General features: G+C 42.8%; 1 protein-coding gene across 3 annotated transcripts; it reads left to right on the forward strand.

The window, feature by feature from the left end:
- Positions 1-211: 211 nt before the first annotated feature.
- On the forward strand, positions 212-21,080 carry AQP11 (aquaporin 11). Of its 3 annotated transcripts, none has more exons than XM_055283044.2 (3): positions 212-1,182; positions 14,670-14,786; positions 20,730-21,080. In XM_055283044.2, the coding sequence occupies exons 1-3, from the start codon at positions 564-566 to the stop codon at positions 20,807-20,809; spliced, it is 816 nt and encodes a 271-aa protein (XP_055139019.1). In that variant the 5' UTR covers positions 212-563; the 3' UTR covers positions 20,810-21,080. The 3 variants fall into 3 exon arrangements, with proteins under 3 accessions (XP_055139019.1, XP_055139020.1, XP_063497525.1); XM_063641455.1 differs by lacking the exon at positions 20,730-21,080 and adding an exon at positions 16,768-17,300 and having other exon boundaries at positions 257-1,182; XM_055283045.2 differs by lacking the exons at positions 14,670-14,786; positions 20,730-21,080 and adding an exon at positions 1,459-3,038 and having other exon boundaries at positions 247-1,182.

Raw genomic sequence — 21,080 nt, forward strand, 5'->3', positions numbered from 1 at the left:
AGCTCCACAGTTTTACAGTGTGGAGCGGGGAAAGAAAAACTCCAAGGACCTCGCTTCAAAGCAACCGTCGGAGCTCCGCCGCGCCGCTCCTCTCCGCCCCGGGGTCCGCCTGTCGCCACCCGCAGGGGCGCAAAGGCCGCAGCACGCGTGCGCAGTGGGCACCAAGAGCGCTGCGTCGACCACGCCCCGCCCTGCCCTCCGCCGCCGCGCCCGCCTACAAGGCCTTGAGGGAGGCGGCGGAGGGCGAGTGCGCGGCGGGTTCGGCTGACCGTTGGCCCCTCGGTCGGCGCCCTAGCAGACCTCCCCTCGCCGCCCCTCGCCGCCCCGCTCCTCCCCGCCTCCCCGGATCTGGTTCCGACACCCCAGCGCCGAGCCGGGGAGGCGGGGAGGACTCCCTAAGTGTGCCGCTCGGAAGCCTCCCGCTCGTCCCGCCCCGAAGCCTCCCGCTCGTCCCGCCCCGAGGGGCGTGAGGAGGGGAGGGGCTGCGGACTTCGGACTCGGGCCTGGAGACCGCCTCCTACCCAGAGCCGGAGCCCGCAACCCGCTCTGGCGGCGACGGAGCCATGTCGCCGCTGCTGGGGCTCCGGCCCGAGCTGCAGGACACCTGCACCTCGCTGGGACTGATGCTGTCGGTGGTGCTGCTCATGGGGCTGGCCCGCGTGGTCGCCCGGCAGCAGCTGCACAGGCCGGTGGCCCACGCCTTCGTCCTGGAATTTCTAGCCACCTTCCAGCTCTGCTGCTGCACCCACGAGCTGCAACTGCTGAGCGAACAGCACCCTACACACCCCACCTGGACGCTGACGCTCGTCTACTTCTTCTCGCTTGTGCATGGCCTGACTCTGGTGGGCACGTCTAGCAACCCGTGCGGCGTGATGATGCAGATGATGCTGGGGGGCATGTCCCCCGAGACGGGTGTGGTGAGGCTATTGGCTCAGCTGGTTAGTGCCCTGTGCAGCAGGTACTGCACAAGCGCCTTGTGGAGCTTGGGTCTGACCCAGTATCACATCAGCGAGAGGAGCTTCGCTTGCAAGAATCCCATCCAAGTCGACTTGCTCAAAGCGGTCATCACAGAGGCCGTCTGCTCCTTTCTCTTCCACAGCGCTCTGCTGCACTTCCAGGAGGTCCGAACCAAGCTTCGTATCCACCTGCTGGCTGCACTCATCACCTTTTTGGTCTATGCAGGTTTGTCATTCTCACCAAATACTTGGCACTTCCAGAGCCTCTATAACATGAGGCTGTAAGTTCTTTACTAAAATACATTTGAAACCCTCTATCCCGCCATGATGTAAATGCTGGTATCCCCGTTATTCTAACCATTTTGCAGCCCGTTCTTAACCGGTAGGGCCGACACATACAGACCTTCATGCAGTGCTTCTTTGAACATCCAGAGAAAGGAGCCACCTCTGTGCTGAAACTGAGATAGTGAGATATTGCCAAGGGTTCAGATATCCTACAAAGGGATTGTTTTAATGGTAGAAAGGAAAGATAACTTATTAACTGCCTCTTTCTTCATGCCAAGGTGGCATAGATCGTTTCGGATACCCTTACTGAAAAATGATCCTGGCTTTACAAAGTTCCTTTCGATTTAAAGCACAAGGCACATGATTGGTTAGTATAAGAGCGGAGGGTAGAAATTTTGTAGTTCCATTTTAGTCCTATAAATGACGTAAAGTCATTTCTTATTTCCTTAATAATTCATTTTGAGTTATGAAATTTCTTATTTCCTTAATAATTCATTTTGAGTTATACATGAACTTTTAAGTGACCTATTAAGAAAATGTGTTTAAATGATAACTTGCTTCAAATTAAAGATTATTTTTAAAATATAACTCTTGAGAAATCTGTTGATTTCTTTTAAACCATTTGTTTACTTTAACAGATCTCAGATGCAGTGGGCAATCTAGTCCTAAGTGGGAGGAGGAAATCCAAAACACAAGTATTTAATGATGAAATGTGTCATTTTAAATGATTACAACAGAATATCTTTATTGGGACTACATCTAAATTATAAAAGACTGTGGAGGCAGAAATAACAAAGGAAATTTGTGGTAATGGTTATCTTCTGCCCATTAAAAGTGAAACCATGACTAGAAGCAAACTTCAAGATAAGGACTGCTAAACATGTACTTGACCTTCTAGGGTAAAAATGAAAGCCTTCAACTGGACGCGGTGGCTCACGCCTGTAATCCCAGCACTTTGGGAGACCGAGGTGGGTGGATCACCTGAGGTCAGGAGTTTTGAGACCAGCCTCGCCAACATGGTGAAACCCCGTCTCTGCTAAAAATACAAAAAAAATTTAGCCGGGCGTGGTGGTGGGCGCCTGTAATCTCAGCTACTCGGGAATCTGAGGCGGGAGAATTGCTGGAACCCGGGAGGCGGAGGTTGCAGTGAGCCGAGATCATGCCATTGTACTCCAGCCCGGGCGACAACAGTGAGACTGTCTCAAAAAAAGAAAGAAAGAAAGCCTTCCCAATCAATTTCCCCTTCTTTAGGTCTGGTACCACTTTTTAAGTAGACATAAATGGAAATAAATGGTATAGGAGAGTGAAGGGGGCCGGGCGCAGTGGCTCACACCTGTCATCCCAACACTTTGGGAGGCCAAGGCGGGTGGATCGCTTGAGCCCAGGAGTTCGAGACTAGCCTGGGCAACATAGAGAAATCCCATCTCTACAAAAAATACAAAAATTAGCCGGGCGTGCTGGTGTGCGCTTGTAGTCCCAACTACTTGGGAGGCTAAGGTGGGAGGATCACCTAAGTCCAGGAGGTTGAGGCTGTGGTGAGCTGTGATAGTGCCACTGCACTGCAGCCCGGGTTATACAGACCCTGTCTGTCTCAAAAGAAAAAAAAAAAGAAAAAGAAAAAAACAATGACAGGTACAGGCATATTTGAGGGATTGGTGAATAGTTGCTTATTTATTGAAGTTTTAGATTTTAGCTAAAGCAGAAACATCCCCTGTATATGAACAGAATTGTCGCTGCAAAAAGAGTTATGCCATGGTTTAGCTCTTTATTTCTACAATTAGAAGCAGTAAAAACTTAAAAAAGAATCTTTACATCAATAGAACATTAACTACAGTTGGATTTTTCAATACCTGTGTTCCTCTTCCCTCTCTTGATTAGCCTGAAGTTGATATTCTTTCTGTCTACTTTTAATACATATTTACGATTCCATAGATAATACTGTATATATTAGCCATTCCCTATTTTATCAGTGACAAAAAATTTGAGAGAAGAGACACAGATAATACTTGGAGTTATAGATCCAGTCATAGATATAAGGAAAGTTATTAGAAGTAATCTATAAAATATCAACAGATCAAAAACACTGCCCTTTTTTTCTTGAAATGAGGGTACTAATTGATGGGGGAAAGGGAGAGTATAAAGGGATCACTAGAGCAGTGGTTCTCTCTGTATTAAAATCACCTGGGGAGCTCTTTAAACATCCTTGTTCTGGGCCCACAGATTAAAATCCAATTGCTCTGGCAAGGGGCCTAGGCAGAGGTGTATTTTAAAGCTTCACAGGTGATCCCATTATGAAACCAAGGTAAAGAAGCACTGCTTTAGGAGTCTAGACCTGCACTGTGCAATTCAGTAGCCACTAGCTGCATGTGGCTGTTTACACTTAAATTAACTGAAATTAGATTCAAAGTAGCCACATTTCAAGTGGTCAGTTGTCAAATTGTGCAGTAGCTAGTGGGTACAGGATTGGACAGTGCTAGAGTCTGTTTGCATGGGTAGAACAAAATAGACAATTGTTGATTACTACTAGTTACAGAAATTTATGATGCAGTATGATCTTCCCTTTGTTTTCTGCCAATATAAGGGAGATAAGACTATTCAATTGTCAGCTGTTACAGGCCAAGCATTTTGCAAGGAAATTTATGAGAGTTATCTTAATTAATTCTTACAACAACCCATTGGCCGGGTGCGGTGGCTCACGCCTGTAATCCCAGCACTTTGGGAGGCCGAGGTGGGCGGATCACGAGGTCAGGTGATTGAGACCATCCTGCCTAACACGGTGAAACCCCGTCTCTACTAAAAAATACAAAAAAATTAGCCGGGTGTGGTGGCAGGTGCCTGTAGTCCCAGCTACTCGGAGGCTGAGGCAGGGGAATGGCATGAACCTGGGAGGCAGAGCTTGCAGTGAGCCGAGATTGAGTCATTGCACTCCAGCCTGGGAGACAGAGCGAGAGAGTGAGACCCCATCTCAAAAAAAAAAAAAAAAAAAAACAACCCATCGATGAATACATTCTTCCCATTTTAGTAAAGTAAGTGAGGCCCAGAAAAGTGAAATGATCTATCTAAGCTTACATAACTAGACTGTGTTAGAACCATGGTTCCAACTGGCACTAAAGCTCATATGGATTCATTATCAGCATTTCCACAGTGTGCTCCTCAAAAGTTACAAAACTATACACAATTGAATATATTCAGCCATAAAAAGGAATGAAGTTATGATGTATACTACAACATGAATGAACCTCAAAAACAATATGCTAAGCAAAATAAGCCAGACACAAAAAGACAAATACTGTATGGCTCTACATATACAGAATATCTAGAATAGGCAACTTCATAGAGACAGAAAGTAGAATAGAGTTACCAGGGACTGTAGGAAGGAAGGAGGACTTACTGTTTAATGGGTACAAAGTTTATGTTATGAAAACCTTTGGAAATGGTGCTGCTGGTGAAACAGCATGGTGAATGTAACACCAATGACTTATACACTTAAAAATGGCTAAAATGGCATACTTTGTGGTATATATATATTTCACCACAATTTATACAATTTTTAAGTTACAAAATGATGTTGTTGCCAAATAAATTTGGCAGACACTGGATTAAACAGGTTTTCTAATTTTAAGACTTCATAGAGCCTTTACTATGCTTCTAAGTATTGTGAAACTCCAAGAGGAGGATTTGGAGCACAGTTTTTCAAACTTACGAGATCCTCTTGTCTAGGAGTGCATAGCAGAAGAGAACATACTTTGGGAAATTCTGCACTAAGTCCCATCTCTCCCTTTTATTTTCTATGGCTCTAAGCCATAACTTTGGAACAGAGTTGTTACAAATAGGACTGTCTTGGGACAGTTGGCTAAGTCAGGCATCATCACAAGTTATTATGTCTTTTTTAAGCTTCTAAGATACTACAAGTACAGATTTGACAAAGGTGCATATTGAGAGATTTCTTTAATCACTTGCATTTCGAGGGCACTGAGAAGTCACCAATACAGGGTACATCAAAATAACTTATGTATTTTAGGATTACAGAACATAAGCGTCCAGCAACATAGCCACAGGCTCCTAGGATAGTCAGTGACCAAGTGTCTGTGTATTTATTGATTTAGCACCCCAAATTTTGATGGGCACATGGAGCCCCAGTTATGTCATTACCATGTATTGTGTATTAACTGGCTCCCCTAATAGTGTAAAAAAAAAAAAAAAAAAAGCTGTGTGATTTATTAACATATTAGAGCTATAAACTGTTAATCAGATTTCAAGCAAATCTTCCTTACTTTGGGTTCTGGAAGAATTTAGTTCAATGAACAGTTTGAGAGAGAGCTGCATTCATTTTTATGCATAATTAAATATTGAAAAACACCTGGGCCGGGTGTGGTGGCTCACGCCTGTAATCCCAGCACTTTGGGAGGCCGAAGTGGGTGGATCACCTGAGGTCAGAAGTTTGAGACCAGCCTGACCAACATGGAGAAACCCCACCTCTCCTAAAAATACAAAATTAGCTGGGCATGCTTGCACATGCCTGTAATCCCAGCTACTCAGGAGGCAGAGACAGGAGAATCGCTTGAACCTGGGAGGCGGAGGCTGCAGTGAGCTGAGGTCGCGCCATTGCACTCCAGCCTGGGCAACAAGAGCAAAACTCCATCTCAAAAAAAGAAAAAAAAAAAGAAAAACATCTTTTACACATGTCAGTTGTCTTTATTACCACATACTGCTCATTTCTTTCATAGAATTTTAAATTATATTGTTTTCTGACACATGCCTGTTTTCCTCTACCAGATGATAAGCTTTGAGTCTGTAGACCACATTTGTTTTATTTGTCATAACATATATCAAGATCTTAGCATAGGACCTGGTACAAAGTAAACAGTATTTTTAGAATAAGTGAACGAACTAGCAAATATTCTGTTTACTCTAAAAAACTGTACAGGAAGAAATAATATGGCCGGGTGGGATGGCTCCCGTCTGTAATCCCAGCACTTTGGGAGGCAGAGGCAGGCAGATCACCTGAGGTCGGGAGTTCGAGACCAGCCTGACCAACATGGAGAAACCCTGTCTCTACTAAAAATACAAAATTAGCTGGGCGTGATGGTGTGCACCTGTAATCCCAGCTACTTGGGAGGCTGAGGCAGGAGAATCCCTTTAACTCGGGAGGTGGAGGTGGGAGGATCCCCTGAGCCCTGGAGGTGGAGGTTGCTGTGAGCCAAGATCATGCCACTGCACTTCAGCCTGAGCAACAGAGCAAGACTCAGTGTCAAAAAAAAAAAAAAAGAAGGGAACATATGTTCTTTTTAAATAGGATCTGCTATTAATTTACAAATGAAAAACACCTTCAAAGGTCCAAAATTTATTTTGTTATGCCAGTATAATATAGTGGTTAAGGCCGGGTGTAGTGGTTCATGCCTATAATCCCAGCACTTTGGGAGATGGAGGCGGGCGGATCACCTGAGTTCAGGAGTTCAAGACCAGCCTGTTGATTCATAATCTGAATCAACATGACCACCCACAGCCTATTCATTATCCTCATTACTCTACTATTCTTTAACCAATTCAATGCCAACATGGTAAAGCCCCATCTCTCCTAAAAATACAAAAATGAGCCTGGCATGGTGGCGGGCGACTGTAATCCCAGCTACTTGGGAGGCTGAGGCAGTAGAATTGCTTGAACCTGGGAGGCAGAGGTTGCAGCAAGCTGATATCACATCAGTGCACTCCAGCCTGGGCAACAGAGCGAGACTATGTCTCAATTTTAAAAAAAATTATATATATATCTATATATAATGGTTAAGGCCAGGTACGGTGGCTCATGTCTGTAATCCCAGGACCGGGAGGTCAAGACAGGAGGACTGCATGAGACCAGCAGTTTGAGACCAGTCTGGGCAACATAGCAAGACCCTGTCTCTACAAAAAAATTTTAAAATTAGCCAGGTATGGTGGTGCACGCCTGTAGTCTTAGCTACTTAAGAGGCTGAGACAGTAAGATTGCTTGAGCCCTGAAGTTTGAGGTTGTATTGAGCCATGATTTCATCACCGCATTCCAGCCTGGGTGAAAGAGTGAGATCTTGTTTCGATTAAAAAAAAAAAAAAAGACTGTGCCCTTAGGCTGAATACTTATTTTGGGCCTCACTTTCCTCATATCTAAAATGAAGAATACTATTTCATAAGACTAGTATGAAGAATAATAATTCAAGTTTGTAGCATAGTACCTGCCATACACGAAGTGCTTGGGAAATAATTTTTATTTATTATTATTATTTCCCTCTATATTTCCAACAGGCTTCCAGTATAATTTGATCATTTTTGCATATAATTTGATCGGTTTTATTGCTCACAACTCCTTTTGGGATAAATTCAGGAAAATGTAAGTTGTAACTTTTATAACGAAATTTGTCCATTGCAAATAAGTAAAGATTTTGGTACAAATCCCTAGGTGTTCCCCACAACATCTGAGAACAGTCTAATGTCATTCTTCCAGGTCTGTAAGAATAACAACTAATTTGAAAACAGGCCAGGCACAGTGGCTCATGTCTGTAATCCCAGCACTTTGGGAGGCCGAGGTGGGCGGATTGCTTGAGGCCAGGAGTTCGAGACCAGCCTGGCCAAAATGGCAAAACTCAGTCTCTACTTAAAATACAAAAATTAGCTGGGCATGGTGGCTCACGCCTGTAGTCTCAGCTACTCAGGAAGCTGAGGCATGAGAATCGCTTGAACCCGGGAGGTGGAGGTTGCAATGAGCTGACATTATACCACTGCACTCCAGCCTGGGTGACAGAGTGAGAATCTCTCAAAAAAAGAAAAGAAAAGAAAACAGCTAGCTAGCTAGCTTAGTTAGTAACATTAGCATATCAACAGAATACAAACCAGAAATGAAAAGTGGAGTTTGGAGATGCAAACTTTGAAATTATTTGCCCCGTAATGTCCAGGAGTAGAGACTGAATTTGGGGAAAACAAGCAGGCTTGTCATTAGAGAGGTATTTTCTTTTTTTCTTTTTTCTTTGTTTATTTGTTTATTTTTTTGAGACGGAGTCTCGCTCTGTCACCCAGGCTGGAGTGCAGTGGCACGATCTCGGCTCACTGCAACCTCCGCCCCCAGGTTCAAGCGATTCTCCTGCCTCAGCCCCCCAAGTAGCTGGGATTACAGGCGCGCTGTAATTTTTTTTTTTTTTTTTTGAGACGGAGTCTCGCTCTGTCACCCAGGCTGGAGTGCAGTGGCGCAATCTCGGCTCACTGCAAGCTCCGCCTCCCGGGTTCACGCCATTCTCCTGCCTCAGCCTCTCCGAGTAGCTGGGACTACAGGCGCCCGCCACCACGCCCGGCTAATTTTTTGTATTTTTTTTTTTTTAGTAGAGACGGGGTTTCACCGTGGTCTCGATCTCCTGACCTCGTGATCCGCCCGCCTTGGCCTCCCAAAGTGCTGGGATTACAAGCGTGAGCCACCGCGCCCGGCCTATGCGTGCTGTAATTTTTGTACTTTTAGTAGAGATGGGGTTTCACCATCTTGGCCAAGCTGGTCTTGAACTCCTGACCTTGTGATCCACCCACCTTGGCCTCCCAAAGTGCTGGGATTACAGGCGTGAGCCACCACGTCCGGCCTAGAGAGGTATTTTCAACTCCTGACAATGATATTTTATCAGAGCTCATCATGGTATGATAACACTCCTTTTTCTTTGCTTACGTGCTCATTAAAATGGGTTCTCTGGAGAGGGAAGACAAATATTCCGGTTACTAGAAAGCTAGCTTCCACTCTAAATTAATAAATAGACCTTCCAGCTTCTACATTGGTGTTATGTGATTTTTAACTAGTATTCTTCTGTCACAGATAATTTTATTCCCTTTAGGAATATTGAGAAACTTTAGTGCCTAAAATTGCCAGATTTGAGACTTAGCCTCTGGCCGTGGTAATTTCACCAAATCCGTGCTGTCCTCTGACTCTTGGCAATGGACTAGCTGGATCTCCCGGTTATACCTCTTCTTCGACATGCATGATTGTCATCTCCCCTTCAAATGTCAATAAATAGTAACTTGTTTTTTGAAGCCATCTTCTGATAGTTCCGTGCCTGATGATTCTTTAAAAAATAATTCCTTTTTAATTACACAATACGTGATATGTTCTCCATGTAAAAAATTCAAAGACTAAAGTGCCTTTTGACTGCCATCCTCCATGCCTCCGTGCCTGTTTCCTCTCCTTCCCTGTCTACTCTTCCTTCCATGGTAATCCTTGTCTCTGATGTTTGTGTTACAACCTTCCAAACTGGTTTTGTTGTTTTTTTTGGGGTTTTTTTTTGAGATGGAGTCTTGCTCTGTCGCCCAGGCTGGAGCGCAGTGGTGCAATCTGGGCTCACTGCAACCTCTGTCTTGCAGGTTCAAATGATTATCCTGCCTCAGCCTCCTGAGTAGCTGGGATTAAAGGCGTCTGCCACCACACCTGGCTAATTTTTTTTTTTTTTTTTGAAATGGAGTTTCACTCTTGTTGCCCAGCCTGGAGTGCAATGGCACCATCTAGGCTCACTGCAACCTCTGCCTCCCGGGTTCAAGCGATTCTCCTGCCTCAGCCTCCCGAGTAGCTGGGATTACAGGCATGCGCCACCACACTTGGTTAATTTTGTATTTTTAGTAGAGACAGGGTTTCTCCATGTTGGTCAGGCTGGTCTTGAACTCCCGGCCTCAGGTGATGTGCCTGCCTCAGCCTCCCAAAGTGCTAGGATTACAGGCGTGAGCCACCATGCCTGGCCACACCTGGCTAATTTTTTTTTCTTTTTTTTTTTGTGCCCCTGGAGTAGCTGGGATTACAGGCACCTGCCACCACAGCCGGCTAATTTTTTTTTAATTAATTTATTATTTTTTAAAATTATACTTTAAGATCTAGGGTACATGTGCACAACATACAGGTTTGTTACATAGGTATACATGTGCCATGTTGGTTTGCTGTACTCATTAACTCATGATTTACATTAGGTATTTCTCCCAGTGCTATCCCTCCCCCTGCCCCCCACCCCATGACAGGCCCCACACCTGGCTACTTTTTGTACTTTTAGTAGGGGCTTCACCATGTTGCCCAGGCTGGTCTTGAACTCCTGACCTCAAATGATCCACCAGCCTCGGCCTCCCAAAGTGCTGGGATTATAGGCGTGAGCCACCATGCCCAGCCCCAAACTGTGTTTTTATTTTTATTTTTTTGAGACAGGGCTTCACTCTGTTATCCAGGCTGGAGCGCAGTGGTGCAATCATAGCTCACAGCAACCTCCACCTCCCCAGCTCACAGGATCCTCCCACCTCAGCCTCCTGAGTAGCTGGGACCACAAGTACATGACACCATACCCAGCCAATTTTTGTATTTTTTGTAGAGATGGCGGTTTTGCTATGTTGCCCAGGCTAGTCTTGAACTCCTGAACTCAAGCAATCTACCCATCTCAGCCTCCCAAAGTGCTGGGATTACAGGCACGAGCCATCAAACCCAGGCCCAAACTCTTTTCATGTGCATTTATTATACATATAGATAAAACCCTACAGGAATGATATATTATTACTGTTATTTATTTATTTATTTATTTATTTTGAGACTGAGACTTGCTCTGTTGCCCAGGCTGGAGTACAGTGGCGCGATCTTGGCTCACTGCAACCTCTGCCTCCTGGGTACAAGCAGTTCTCCTTCCTGAGCCTCCCGAGTAGCTGGGACTACAGGCGCACGCCACCATGCCCAGCTATTTTTTTTTTGTATTTTAGTAGAGATGCGGTTTTACCGTGTTGCCCAGGCTGGTCGCGAACTCCTGAGCTCAGGCAATACACCCACCCCGCCCTCCTAAAGTGCTGGGATTACAGGTGTGAGCCACTGCGCCCAGCCAGGAATGATATATTATTATATATATTATTGTATATGTGTATACTTGTGTTAACATTAAAAAGTATCATACCTTACTCAGCAGGCTTTATTCCTGATAGCCAAGAGCCGGAAACAACTATCTGGATGTCCTTCAAGGGGCAAGTAGTTAAACAAATAGTTGGGGTAGTTGTGGAATGCAGAGAAGTGTTTGGAGATATATATTGGAGAAGAAAGGGCAAGACACAGTCACAGGTCATTTATGACATGGAAGATACAGGATGAGGAAACAATTTGCTTTTTTTGGTGGTAGTTGTTCAACGATACATCTTGGATATCTACCTATGTTAGTAAAGAGATTTCTCTCATTATTTCAAAACACTGCATGATATTCCAAAGTAATAGTAAATTTGTTTAGGGCTATTTCCCTATGAATGGACATATAGGTTTTTCCTAGTTCTTTGCTACAATAAACAATCTTGTAGGGCCGGGTGCGGTGGCTCATGCCTGTAATCCCAGCACTTTGGGAGGCTGAGGCAGGTGGATCACGAGGCCAGGAGATCAAGACCATCCTGACTAACATGTTGAAACCCTGTCTGTACTAAAAATACAAAAAATTAGCCGGGTGTGGTGGCGGGCACCTGTAGTCCCAGCTACTCGGGAGGCTGAGGCAGGAGAATGGCGTGAACCCAGAAGGTGGAGCTTGCAGTGAGCCGAGATCGCACCACTGCACTCCAGCCTGGGCGACAGAGCGAGACTCCATCTCAAAAAAAAAAATCTTGTATATGTCTTCTCATACACAAATACCAGTGTTTCTCTAGGACAGTAATTCTCAACTTAGGGACAGTTTTCCCCCCAGGGGACATTTTTGGTTGTTACAACGTGGGGAGAGGGAATAAGCCACTGCCATCTGAGTAGAGGCCAGGGATGCTGCTAAACATACTACGGTGCACAGGATAGCTCACAACAAAGAATTATCCAGTAAGACATTAAAGCCAATGCCATGTTTTTAGCTTTTGTTAACACAGAACCCACACCTGACATGGATTTCTGTATCAGTTAACTATTGCCGTGTAACACACCATTCAAAACTTTTTTTTTTTTTTTTGAGACAGGATCTCACTCTGTCACCCAGCCTGTAGAGCGGTGGCACAATCTCGACTCACTGCAGCCTCAACCTCTGCAGGCTCAGGTTATTCTCCTGCCTTAGCCTCCCAAGTAGCTGGGACCACAGGCATGTGGCACCACAACCAGCTAATTTTTGTATTTCTTATAGAAATGCGGTTTTGCTATGTTGCCTGAGCTCATTACAAACTCCTGGGCTCAAGTGATCCACCCGCTTCAGCCTTCCAAGGTGTTAGGATTACAGGCATGAGCCACCATACCTGGCCCCAAAACTGAGAATAACTTATTTTTCATGATTCTGTGGGTTATAGATGGGCAGATCCTCTGAGATCTCTCATATAGCTGCATTCAACTGACCAGTGGTGAGGCTGGAAAGCCCAAGGTACCTCACTCATATGTCTGGCAGTTGTCAGCTGTCATCTAAGATGCCTCAGTTCTCTTCCATGTGGCCTTTCATCCTCCAGCAGCCTAGACCAGCAAACTTACATGGTCAGGGCATTCTTCCAAGAGAGTAAAAAGTGGAAGCTGGGCCGGGCGCAGTGGCTCAAGCCTGTAATCCCAGCATTTTGGGAGGCCGAGGCGGGTGGATCACAAGGTCAGATCGAGACCATCCTGGCTAACACGGTGAAACCCCGTCTCTACTAAAAAAAATACAAAAAATTAGCCGGGTGCGGTGGCGGGTGCCTGTAGTCCCAGCTACTCGGTTGGCTGAGGCAGGAGAATGGCGTGAACCCGGGAGGCAGAGCTTGCAGTGAGCCGAGATCGCGCCACTGCACTCCAGCCTGGGGGAGAGAGCAAGACTCCGACTCAAAAAAAAAAAAAAAAAAAGTGGAAGCTGATGGGTTTATTGAGCCGTGAACCTAGAATTCACACAGCAGCACTCCTATTACATTCAGAATTCCCATAGCCCTACTCTGCTGCACTCTATCTATCAACACAAGTTGCAAAACCAGCTCATTTTTAAGAGAGGGAAAGTAGACAACATCTTGCTGGGAGAAGCAGCTACCACTAAGTCACACTGATCAGAACTGCTGTGTGAGGATGAGAAGATTAGGAAGTGAAGTCGTTTGAGTTTTAGGATGGTATAAGACTGATCGGTGGTGTTCATCTTAGATCTAGTGGAAAATCTTCAGTATACCATGGCCTTGAATACTGAAGTAAACTAAGTGAGGGTAATGATTCAGTCCATTTTTATCAATACATGCCTAAAAGTCACAGGTCATTTATATTATCATAGGTCATATTACATTATATTGTAAATGTCTGTGTGAGTCTTTATCTTTCTGCCCATGGTGTCTAGTACACAGGAGCTCAATAAGTTTTTGTGTAATCAAACTGAAATGACTAGCTGCCGACCAGACAATTCTGTTCACCCTTAGCAGTTGCAGGTTTAACATTCTAGGATTTGACTATTCAGGAATGATTCTGAAGGTCTATGATATCATTTATAATTGCTGAGTAATGAATATGAATCATGCTGTGAGGCTGGTACACTAGAAAAAACTCTTAGCTATTGAGTGAGCTTAGTTCATTGCTCAATATCTTCATCTCAACACAGCTTCATTGTTCTTGGCCTATTCAAGTGTGAAATCTCAGTAGTGAAATCTTATGAAAGGGCCACTTAATTTCCATGAAAACAGGCTACAGTGGTGCATGTCAATAGTAAAACTTCTGAAGATCTCAGGATCTATCTCTGTGGCTAAGTAAAAGAGGCAGAGTTGTGTGCCTAAGCTTCCACTTGGAAAAACTGCTGAAAATGTCACTGTCTGAGGGATGCTTTTAGGCTGGACTTCGAAAAGCAAAGACACAGCTCTGTGGAGTACTGCTGGACAGGCATCCAGCCTCCTCTTCCGTTCCGTACTTGTGTGGCCAGACTATAGACTCCTAGCCCCATGTCAGAGAAATACCCTGGGTGCAGAGCTGGAACACAAATCCTAAAAAGTAGCCAACAGTTATAATTTGTGCTTATCTCTCATGACTACTCACAGTCACTTCTCAAGGGCTCTGTTGACAAGTAAAAATGGAACCAATGATAAAGCTTTGGTCTATTGGTCCATTTTACCTTTTCTTTTCAATGCAAAGTTACGCTTGTATCCAAGAGGATCTTGGGTCATTATATCTATTTAACTGTATTTTCATTTTACTTTTATTATTATTAATTCATTTAAATTGATGAATGTTCAGGGCAGCCAAATCTATTTTATAAAACTGTAGGAATAATAATAGAGCATATTAACTTTCAGTGTCCATTTTATAGTCTATAGGAAAAGCACTGGGTTCAAACTTTAATATCCTTTGTCTTTTTTTATAATAACTGGGCATATTATAATCTATGATTATAGTCTAAAATATGCCAGGTGATTCTGCAAAGGAAGATCACAGACTAAGAATACCTAAAATAAAAGTCACATTTAGTAACCATTTATTTCCAGTTACAAGAAAATGGAAGATAAATCATTTGGAATCACTCTGCTTAACATCTATTACAGGAGGAAGTCTAACAGGAGCTGTATTTAATCCAGCTTTGGCACTTTCACTACATTTCATGTGTTTTAACGAAGAATTCCCTCAGTTTTTTATAGTATACTGGCTGGCTCCTTCTTTAGGTAAGCATATTTTTATTTAATATGTCTGAAAGATTAGGGTATTTTAAAATATGATATGTATATATCATTGTAACATATCAATTTCCAAAGCCACAGCAGGCACAAAACAGAAAATGAAAAAGGTAGCTAACATGCCTGAAATAATACTTTGTGTAGTATCCTTTAAAACTGTTAGTCAGTTTCAGATATGCTATCACTTTAAGAAACCTTGAGATCTGAGCACCAAAAAAGCAGAGTGCTTACTTCCCTTCAAAAATAATCTTTTTTTTTTTGCTAAAGAAATTTGTTTTTTCACATTTGTGAGCTCCAGATAAAGTATCATTTAGTTCATTTGACTCATTTTGCAGAACAGCATCTCATGAAACAATGAATACCGGTATTAAGTATAGTTTAAAAATTATCCACAAGTTACATTCCTGTTATTTTTATTGTTTTTGTTTTGTTTTCAAGACAGGGTCTCTCTTTGTCACCCAGGCTTGAGGGCAGTGGCATGATCATAGCCATAGCTCACTGTGCTTGAACTCCTGGGCACAAGCAATGCTCCTGCCTTAGCCTCCTGAGTAGCTGGGATGACAGGCATGTGCCACCACACCCGGCTAATTTTTGTGTATTTTGTAGAGATGAGGTCTCACTGTGTTGCTCAGGCTACATTCCAGTTATTTCTTTTTTTTTTTTTTTTTCAAGACAGAGTCTCGCTGTGTCGCCCAGGCTGGAGTGCAGTGGCGCAATCTCGGCTCACTGCAAGCTCCGCCTCCCGGGTTCACGCCATTCTCCTGCCTCAGCCTCTCCGAGTAGCTGGGACTACAGGCGCCCGCCACCACGCCCGGCTAATTTTTTTTTTTTGTATTTTTAGTAGAGACGGGGTTTCACCGTGGTCTCGATCTCCTGACCTCATGATCCGCCTGCCTCGGCCTCCCAAAGTGCTGGGATTACAAGCGTGAGCCACTGCGCCCGGCCCAGTTATTTCTATTTAGATCAGATATATAAACTCTTTATAAAGTTGGGTCAAATACACAAAATTATACAATATACAAAAGGTTATTATGCATTTCTTATGCATTACTTATATAAAGTTATCAACATTTCTTGATTTTGTTTAGTCATCTGTTTTAAGCCTGATTATAACTCATAACTGTAAGTGAATATGAAGATGCTTGGCCCTCCATTAATTCACTCTTCTTTTTATCCAGTTAGCATATTGTTTCTTGTTAGTCATTTTCTTTAAAACACACACACACACACAGATGGGAACACAGAAGGGAAGTGCCACAACAGGTTTGAATAGTCAATCACACTTTACTCTTCCTGTTTACCTTCCATTCCTCTATCTCACATTAATGTTGTTATGCTCAATATCATACTGTTATGCTGAATATTGTTATGCTATCAAATTGTTCTGCTCAATATCTATAGGCCTAAACATGAAGAATATCAGAGAAAAACTGGTTTTAAATGCTAGTAATATAACTTTTGGTCAGTTCTACAGAGTGCTAGTATTTTCTGATAACTTCTTTAAAGAAAAATTTTCCGTTTTTAGGCCGGGCGCAGTGGCTCACGCCTGTAATCCCAGCACTTTGGGAGGCTGAGGTGGGCGGATCATGAAGTCAGGAGATCGAGACCATCCTGGCTAACATGGTGAAACCCCGTCTCTACTAAAAATACAAAAAATTAGCTGGGCGTGGTGGCGGGCGCCTGTAGTCCCAGCTACTTGGGAGGCTGAGGCAAGAGAATGGCGCGAACCCAGGAGGCAGAGCTCGCAGTGAGCTGAGATCGTGCCACTGCACTCCAGCCTGGGTGACAAGAGCGAGACTCCGTCTCAAAAAATCCGTTTTTAAATTTTAAAGTTAAAAAGGTCACTAATGTAGAGAAGAAGTTAACAAACAAGGTCACTAATTGGGCAGGCCTACTGGTAGTTTTTGTATGAAAAAATTCCCCCAGTATGTCTGGAGACTAACATATATTAACATGATTTATTTATTAGCGTGCTCCAACTACAATTGTAACAGTAGGCTAAGGCAGAGGTCCCCAAACCCCAGGCTGCAGACCAGTACAGTCCATGGCCTGTTAGTAACAAGGCCGCACAGCAGGTGAGTGGCAGTCAAGCTTACAAAGCTCCATCTCCTGTCAGATCAGCAGTGGCATTAGATTCTCACAGGAGCATGAACCTTATTGTGAACTCAGCATGTGAGAGATCTAGGTTACACGCTTCTTATGAGAATCTAACTAATGCCTGATGATCCAAGGTGGAACAGTTTCATCCCAAAACCATGCCCCCAGTCCATGGAAAAACTGTCTTCCAGGAAACCCGTCCCTGGTGCTAAAAAGGTTGAGGATCTCGGTGTTAAGGAATTATTTCATCCATTACTTGAAAGAACATTAAAAAGTAGCCAGGTAGGCTGGGTGTGGTGGCTCATGCCTGTAATCCCAGCACTTTGGGAGGCCGAGGTGGGTGGATCACCTCAAGTCAGGAGTTCGAGACCAGTCTGGCCAACTCTACTAAAAATACAAAAATTAGCTGGGTGTGATGATGCGTGCCTATAATCCCAGCTACTCCGGAGGCTGAGGCAGGAGAATCGCCTGAACCTCAGGAGGTGGAGGTTGCAGTGAGCTGAAATCGCACTACTGCACTCTAGCTTGGGTGACAGAGCAAGTCTCAAAAAAAAAAAAAAAAAAAAAAAGCACAGTGGCACGTGCCTGTAGTCCCAGCTACTTGGGAGGCTGAGATAGAACTGCTTGAGGCCAGGAGTTCAAGGCCACCTTGGGCAACATAGCAAAACCACGTCTAAAAAATAAATTTTTTAAAAAAGGGTCTTTATGGAAGAATTTTAAAAAGGAATCTGAAGTAATGACAATCTCTGTAAAAGGATCTTGATTTTTTCTTAGAACACATTTTCCAGCCAAAGCAGCACTTAATGACTTCCTGGAAGAACATACTAGAAAAAAAGCCTCGTGATAGATAAAAAAGGAATGCTAAATCTTCTCCCTTTACAGAGCTGAAAGTGTCATAGGGTGGGGAAAGTGACGATATTCTCTTCATGTTAGTGTAGTACAAACAGGAAGATAACACATTATATGTAGCCAAAACATTTTAAAGAACCACTTACCCCCCAATAATCCGAACATCCCCCACCCCCGACCCCGCCAAAAAAAGCCCAAATCTCTTAGAAATAGAAGTGGAATCAAACTTTTTTTGGTCTGGTTGTGTCACCCAGGCTGGAGTGCAGTGGTGCAATCTTGGCTCACTGCAACCTCTGCCTCCCAGGCGCAAGTGATCCTCCTGCCCAGCCTCCCAGGTAGCTGGGACTACTGGTGTGTGCCCCCACACCCAGCTAAGTTTTGTATTTTTTATAGAAATGGGGTTTCTATAAAACCACACCCAGCTAAGTTTTGTATTTTTTATAGAAACGGGGTTTCTATGTTGCTCAGGCTGGTCTCGAACTCCTGGGCTCAGGTGATCCGCCTGCCTTGGCCTGACAAAGTGCTGAGATTATAGGTGTGAGCCACCATGCTTGGCTGAGATCAAATATTTTCGAATTCATATGATACTTTTTATATTTATCTTGTTGAAAATATGTATTCCAAGATTCTTAGTTGGTCTGAGGACCCCTACCTTTTAAAATAGACCCAACATAAAATTTTTATTGTATTTTTGGTTCAAAGAGGCATGTTTCTATATTTCTTTCTGAAGTTTATGAATGAGAATAAAGGCATCCTTCAATATATGTAAATAAAAGACATGTATGTGAATAAATGATGATTTTTAGAATACTGCATTCTAGCCTGCCATTGAATTTTGTCATATATTGAAGTTACCTTCCCACTGGAAAAAAAATTGGCTCCAAATGAAATAAAGAAATAAAGCGACACATTATATAACTCTGAAAAGAATGGGGAAAAAATAAATTATAAATTAAAAGAATCATTCAAAGAGTTAAGAGATGAGGAGTCCAAAATAAAAATAAAAACAAAAACCCCAAAACAAACACCACTCAACTACCAAAGCTACATTAATTAGGCAGTGCCAGGGTGCCAGGGGAGTGAGACAGAGGAAAGAGTAATCCCAAGATATCCACCTTCTTTCCTTGTTGACCAAGCAGGAAGCAAACTGTTCTTGGGAGTCATAGTCCATATTCTTTCTTGTTTCTCATCACAGCAGAGATAATTATAATTCCCCTAATGGCCCCTGCCATCTTCCTAAATTAAAAATTTAGAAATCTGACTACAAGGATGTATATGTGGCCTGGTATAGTAGTACATGCATGTAGTCTCAGCTACTCGGCAGGCTGAGGTAGGAGAATCACCTGAGCCCAGGAAGTCGAGGCTACAGTGAGCCGAGATCGTACCACTACACTCCAGCTTGAGTGATGGGAGTGTGACCCTGTCTCAAAAAAAAAAAAAAAGTATATAGAATTCTCTAGTTTATACATTTCATACAGTGAAAAGTAGAAAATTCTGTTTGCTTCTATGAAACTGCAATTCTATTTTTGGAAAAAGTTTTAAATGTAATGTCTTATTTTCCAGTTCTGACTTTATAAAAAATGACAAAAAAATTTGTGGGTCAGTTAACATAGAGGTTGTTTCTGATTTTTTTTTTCATTAAAAGCCTTTGGTTGCAAACAGACTAATCTCTCATAAATATGTTAAGGTATCTACGTGCTTGCCAAACCTTAAGGTTTTTTATTGTTGTAAACAAGAGAACGTAATTTCAAATGTGCATGTGACAAAACTTGTTTTCAATCTGAATTTAAACTGATCTAGGGCTTTAAGCCTGAGTACATTCAGATCAAGATGAAGAATTAGCCACTGCAGATCTACTGTTCAGGACAGTGACTTGAGCCCTTGGCTCACTCTCCTTAGTCCCTATTTCACATTGAAAAATTAACCAACAGCTACATGCCAGATTTCTCTGTTGTAATTCTCAGAAATGAAGATTACTAATATGTGAATTTTCAAAACATGTTGGGCCAGGTGCAGCAACTTACGCCTGTAATCCTAGCACTTTGGGAGGCCAAGGTGGGTGGATCACGAGTTTGAGACCAGACTGGCCAACATGGTGAAACCCCGTCTCTACTAAAAATAAAAAAATTAGCCGAGCATGGTGGCGGGTGCCTGTAATCCCATCTACTCAGGAGGCTGAGGCAGGAGAATCGCTTGAACCTGGGGGGCAGAGGTTGCAGTGAGCCAAGATCACACCACTCCAGCCTGGGCAAAAGAGCAAAACTCTGTCTCAAAAACAAACAAACAACAATTTTGTATTATATTTCAGATTTAAACTTCCACCATCGACTGAAATTTTGTTTTAGATATTTAATTTGCTTGACACATCTCTAAAAGCAGTTAATGGTCAGTTAAAAAAGGTTGAGATAAAAATGAAAAAACTGTTAATGGTTGAGATTAATGAAAAAAAGAGAGACTGGAGAAAGTAACCTAACATTGTTTTTATTTGAGCATTCTAAGTGAAAACTCCGAGTGCTTTCAGTTGCTTTATTCTCTAGGTATGTCCCTGGGGCACGGAGGGAAGGGAGAGTGTTTGTTACCATTTTAAAGAGGAGAAAATGAAGACCCAAGTCTAGGGTTTCTCACTCAGCAAGTCAGTAACAGAGCCAGAACTAAAACTATACATCTTTGGATTTGGTTTATCCTTTGAATTCATTGTTTAGATCCTATTGGTTTTACCAAATGCATACTGTGTTTAAGGATTCACAGTTGAAGAAAAAATAATCTGAGAATAATAGATTTAAATCTGATGATATTAGATTTAAATCCGAGAATATTAAATTTAAATATCTAACATGTTTCACGTAGAATTGATGTAGCCAGTTCTTTAAGCATAGCTTTCCAAACATCTAGGTATATAATTGTATGTAATTTTAAAATATACCCACCTAGTGATTATGAACTTCCTTAAAGTTTTTTTTTATTTTACTGTATTTTGTCTTTCAGGTATATTGTTGATGATTTTGATGTTCAGCCTTTTCCTTCCATGGCTGCATAACAACCATACAATTAATAAAAAGGAATAACTGTTCCAAAGACTCAGACTAACATACAGGACAGTCCAGCTGGATGTGATAAAGATTTTATCACCTCATATGGAAAACACCGGCTGCACTGGATTCATCAGTGTTAACTTCCTTTGAGGAAGCTGCCTTATAGTTTTCATCACTGGGACTTAAAAACAAATTACTGTGAAAATGAGGTATTCTGTACTTCTCAGTTAAGACTTGTTCTTTGAGTGATGTATTAAATGCTGCTAGAAAAGCCTCATTACATTAAACATAAATCAATCTTAAA

The sequence above is a fragment of the Symphalangus syndactylus genome, chromosome 6 (assembly GCF_028878055.3).
Source record: "Symphalangus syndactylus isolate Jambi chromosome 6, NHGRI_mSymSyn1-v2.1_pri, whole genome shotgun sequence".
Classification (NCBI taxonomy): domain Eukaryota; kingdom Metazoa; phylum Chordata; class Mammalia; order Primates; family Hylobatidae; genus Symphalangus; species Symphalangus syndactylus.

What these genes read in the sequence shown, in the direction of transcription:
- AQP11 (XM_063641455.1), top strand. Translation starts at nt 564, where the DNA reads ATGTCGCCGCTGCTGGGGCTCCGGCCCGAGCTGCAGGACACCTGCACC. An exon ending in CACCTTTTTGGTCTATGCAG is followed by an intron (nt 1,183 to 14,669) that starts GTTTGTCATTCT and finishes CATCTATTACAG; the next exon opens with GAGGAAGTCTAACAGGAGCT. An exon ending in CTGGCTGGCTCCTTCTTTAG is followed by an intron (nt 14,787 to 16,767) that starts GTAAGCATATTT and finishes TTTATTTATTAG; the next exon opens with CGTGCTCCAACTACAATTGT.